The 4,473-nt window shown below is 71.1% G+C and overlaps 2 protein-coding genes across 2 annotated transcripts in view; one reads left to right on the top strand and one right to left on the bottom strand.

Annotated features, from left to right (window-relative positions):
• Positions 1-1,549: 1,549 nt before the first annotated feature.
• CHLNCDRAFT_143825 (hypothetical protein) lies at positions 1,550-3,064 on the bottom strand (the record flags this gene model as incomplete). The annotated part of the gene is made up of 4 exons (XM_005849111.1): positions 1,550-1,629; positions 1,848-1,934; positions 2,169-2,311; positions 2,448-3,064. The coding sequence occupies 4 exons, from the start codon at positions 3,062-3,064 to the stop codon at positions 1,550-1,552; spliced, it is 927 nt and encodes a 308-aa protein (XP_005849173.1).
• Positions 3,065-3,317: 253 nt separating this feature from the next.
• CHLNCDRAFT_143824 (hypothetical protein) overlaps positions 3,318-4,473 on the top strand; it is a gene marked incomplete at both ends in the record, with an annotated part of 1,838 nt that continues 682 nt past the window's right edge. Inside the window, 4 exons of the mRNA XM_005849303.1 lie at positions 3,318-3,333; positions 3,754-3,844; positions 4,065-4,158; positions 4,299-4,409. Coding sequence (XP_005849365.1) covers positions 3,318-3,333; positions 3,754-3,844; positions 4,065-4,158; positions 4,299-4,409 — 312 coding nt within the window. The remainder of the gene's footprint in view (positions 3,334-3,753; positions 3,845-4,064; positions 4,159-4,298; positions 4,410-4,473) is intronic.

The following is a 4,473-nucleotide window of genomic DNA, read 5'->3' as shown; positions in this document are numbered from 1 at the left end:
ACCCCCGCAGCTCCACCGTGGGCACCGTCATGCTCATCCTGCAGCTCATCGGCTTCCTGGCCTACCTGGCGGGCACCTGGTGGGTGGCCCTGCGCGCCATCTGGGCCGCCACGGGGCTGCGCCGCCGCCTGGGCCTCAAGCCCTCGCCCTCAGACCGCTTCGCCGACACCGTGCTACAGGTGCGGCCTGTGTGTGTGTGTGTGTGTTTGTTTTACGGCGCTGGGGCTGGCCTGGGGTTGCAACCAGCTGTCATCGAACCAGCTGCATTCTGCTTCGGCCCCTACTGTGGCCCATGCTGCGGCCCATGCTGTGCTGCCGCTGTTGGGCTGAGGCCAGGCACCGCACTCCCCACCCCCAAAGCACCCACCCCACCCACAAAGCACCCACCCACCCGCATCCATCCATCCATCCATCCACGCCCCCCTGCCCCCCGCAGGTCATGGCGCGGGACCCTCACATCTTGGCCCGCAAGTACCTCGACCGCTGGATGGTGCGGTCGCTGGGGGTGGGCCTCTTCGACCGCCCCGTGTGGCGGCGGGAGACGGAAGACTTGCGCCGCCTGCTGCGCGCCACCACGCTGCCCCGGCGCCGCGTCGCGCACATGGGCTCCGTGGTGCGGCGCAAGGGCCTGTCGCCCGGGATGGACGACGAGGGGCTGCCCTCGGGGGCGCTGCCGCCAACGGCGGAAGGCACCCCGCCCAGCAACACGCCCACCGCCACCGCCAGCACCAGCGGCAGCGACCGGGGCGATGGCCCCCTGCGGTCGTCCGTTGTGGCCGTGGCCCCCGCCTTTGCCCCGCTGGCCTCCCAGGGCAGGGGCGACGGCCCCGCCGGCGACGCCGTGATTGCGGTGGCCAGCGGGCGGCGCTCGCCGCCGCGCGAGCTTGCCGCGCAGCCAGGCACCGAGCTGCACCGGCAGCTGAGCCAGCTGGCGGAGGAGCAGCAGCAGCAGCGGGCGGCAGTGGAGGAGGAGGAGGGGCAGGCGCGGCACGCGCCAGAGGCGGCGGCGGAGCAGCAGGCGCCGCGGGAGTGAGCCCGCCCCTTGTTCCCCCCGCCGCCCCGCCGTCGCACACAGGTGCACCCCATTTTGCGCTTTCATGCCGTCTTTCTGCTATTACCATCCCAGCTGAAGTGGGCGCGCCTCTGGGGGCGCCCTCTCTCTTCACAAACCATGCACGAAACCCCCACCCCTAGCTCCACCAGGCCACGATTGCCCGGCCACCCTTTGCAGAACTCGAATCGACCCCGCATTTGTCCCTCGATCTGTTTGCCTCCCCTGCACATGACGCCGCCCCATGCACATGCAACCCTTCCCTCCTCCCGCAGTGCGTCGCCAAGTGATGCACCGCCTGCATTGCCGCTGCCTGGGGAGATGCATCCTGTGAGCCGCTTGTTGGGTTCCCCTTGCGCAGAGCAGTCAGCCGTTCCCCAGCTCCCTCTTTTCCCCTGATAGGCAGCATCCCGCCATGTAATTGACAAGCCCCGAAATCAAGAGGCAACCAAGAGGCGGCTGCGCAGGGGAGGCAGGCGGGCACTGCGGCTGCCGCAGCTACGCCTTCCTGCGGTACACTTGGGTGTAGCTCACAGCCTGGCCGCCAATCAGGAGGTCGGTGCGCACGTGCAGCACATCTGCGGGCAGCACCGGGGCAGGCAGGCAGGCAGGGGAGGCGGCAGCGTTGGGGCCGTGGCGTCTGCGCACTGCGGCCGACGCATGCCGGCGCGGGGGCACCCGAGCACTGCACTTGACAACTCGGCACTATTGATTACTCCGCATTGCCCCGCATGGCACCCCGGCCAGACCAAGGCATGGTGCGCGCCTGGCTCCGCCAGCCAGAAGGTGTCCACACCAGTGCCTCCCAGCGGCTCTCCCCACTCCAGTCGCAGCACCACGCTGCCGGTGGCAGGGCAGCGCTCCACGCGGCCGGTGTGGCCACCTGCACAGGGAGCCCGCGGCGGGGCGCGCAGCCAGGGTGAGCGTCCGGTGCCGCTGCTGCCACGGCTGCAAGCGGGAGGCCAGCAGGCACCACAGCCGCATGCGCCGCCGCGTGCCGGCGCCCCAGGCAGGCACGCCCGAGGCTCGCCGCCGCTGCCAGGCGGGCTGCAGCCAGCCAGCCGGCCAGCCAGCCGGCCAGCCGTCCCGCCAGCCAGCTCGCCCCGAGGCGACCCACCCCTGCGCAGGTCCCGCCGCCGGCACTGCACCGGGGCTCCATCTAGCGGGTACCGCTCCGTGACCTTGAACCACAGTATGCCCGACAGCACGCTCATGGTGAACTGGCCGCCATCCAGCCGCACCTCCACCCCCCTGATCAGCCTGCAGGGGGAGGCCGGGGGGAGGCACAGCATGGCGCATAGAGGCGGGAGGGCGCGGTGGGTGGCGTGGGCCGCAGGGTGGAGGCCCGTGCAAGCGCCGCCCCACACCCTGGCTAATGGGTGTCATTGCGTGCCACACGGCAGGCAGGGTGTGCAGGCTGAGGCATGCGGGTGTGGTGGCGGCGGGCGGGGCGTGCCTGATAGCGGTGCGCACGAGGCCGCCCAGGCGCATGGCATCGCAGGCGGGTTCCATGCTGTCTGAGGCCGCCCTGTCCTTGATCCATGTACCGCTCACGTCCTGCAGCGGTACCACCGACTGTACCGCACGTCGGGCCGCGGGCGCTGCTGCAGCAGTGACGGCGCCCGCCGCCGCTCTGCGGTGCCGCCTGCCGTGCCGCAGCAGGGCGAAGGCGGTGTGGGCTGCCAGGGCGAGGACGGAGGCGCCGACCGCTGCTGCCGCCGCCAGCTGCTGCCACTCCTGGCTGGTGTAGGTGGCGGGGCGCAGCCTGTCGGCCCACAGCACAGCCGCCACAGACAGCAGGGCTTGCAGGAGGAGCAGCGCGTAGGCCCCTGTGCCGCCGAGCGCGCGCGCCAGCGCCGCGTCCGCTGGCGGGCGGGAGGCCAGCCCAGCTGCTGCGCGCCTGTCGCCTTGCTGGGCCTCGCGGGCTGCTGCTATTGCACGTTTGGGCACCCTCTTCGTGCGCCTGGGCGGCTTGCTTGGGCTTTGTTGCGCTTGCGCCGCATATGCGGCCATGCAGGCGCCTGCCACGCCGCCAGCTATTAGCAGAAGCCTCGCCACCATTGCTGTTGGGCAGCGGCAAGGGGCTGCGAAGATGGCGACTGTGGGGCAGAGCCCTTGCTGCTCCAGGCGAGCCTTTTCCAACCAATCGGTTTAGGTGGCAGTAAAGTGCAATGGGCGAGGGCTGAAGAGCTGGATAAACACGGGCAGGCAGCAGGCACCCCCTGCCTGTGTGGCACTCGGGTGCGCCAGTGCCCATGCCCTCCAAATGAAGCTGACCGGCGGTCAGCACTCAATTGGCCCCCTCACAAAGTTGCCAGGCCGGTCCCAGCCCGTGCGGTGGCTTCAGCGGGAGATAAGGCCAAGAGCTTGGACAGCAGCAGCCCCTGGCAATGCGCCAGACAGGGAGCCGGCCATGTGCTGGGGCGCAACCTCTGCGCTGCCGAAGCCTGCTGAGGCCGCCCCCAGTGGCACCAGCAGCCCCCCCTAAACTGCATCTCCCGCTGAACAAGCCCAGGCTGAGATATTCCGGCGCCGGAGGTGAGATCTGCGGCCATTGCTCCCCCGAGCCGCTGCAATGCCTCCTCCCACCCTGCCCTAGCCTGCGCATCGCGGGTTGCCGCCGCCGCCTGCGTCCCCAGCCCGCTGCCGCCTGCCCTGACGCGCGCCAGCATACGCTGCGCCGCCGCGTTCCCCCCGCGCAGCTGCCCTGGGGCTGAGCGATGGCATCAACACGCAGAAGCCGGCCCTCATGGTCGACACGCTGGAGCAGCAGCTGCCGCCGCCGCCCATCAGGTGTGCCGCCACCGCCGGTGCTCCGGCTCTATGTATGGAGAGAGCAGGAGATTGCAGGGCTGCAGTGTGCTCCCCCTTGCCCCCACGTCCTGACCGCGACAGCAATAGAATGGCCCAGCCAGCGAGGCCGCTGCTCTGGCTTTGCGCCTGTCCTTCCACTGACCGTCGCCGTGCCCTGCCCTGGCTCCCCGCCGCCGCCGCCGCCGCCGCCGCCCCGCAGCAAGAGCGACGAGCAGTTTTTGGAGGGCGGCGTGGAGTTTGTGTGGGGGGAAGAGGGCCTGGATGTGGGGGAGCTCAACGACCTCTTTGAGAAGGTGGGGCGGCAGGAAAGACGGCCTCTGGTGCCAGCAAGAGAGGCTCCCAATTGAGTGCGGCCGGCCGGCCGGCCGGCGGCTGCCGCTCCCCGCTCGCCCCGCTGCCGCCGCCACCCAGCGTAAAGGCTGCCGTGCTGCAGGTGGGCTTCCCGCGGCGCGACCCCTCGCGCCTGGCGCTGGCGCTGGCCAACACGTACCGCACCATCTGGATCCGCGCAGCGCGCAAGTCGCGGCTGGCGCGCGAGGGGCAGGTGGGGGCAGCGGGGCCTGCCGGCCGGCTGCGCGTTGTGCGTGTGGGGGAGGGGGGGGGGGCAG

The sequence above is a fragment of the Chlorella variabilis genome (genome assembly GCF_000147415.1).
Source record: "Chlorella variabilis unplaced genomic scaffold CHLNCscaffold_6, whole genome shotgun sequence".
NCBI lineage: Eukaryota > Viridiplantae > Chlorophyta > Trebouxiophyceae > Chlorellales > Chlorellaceae > Chlorella > Chlorella variabilis.
The sequence above is the reverse complement of the archived record's forward strand: the minus strand, read 5'-3'. Positions and strand labels throughout refer to the sequence as shown.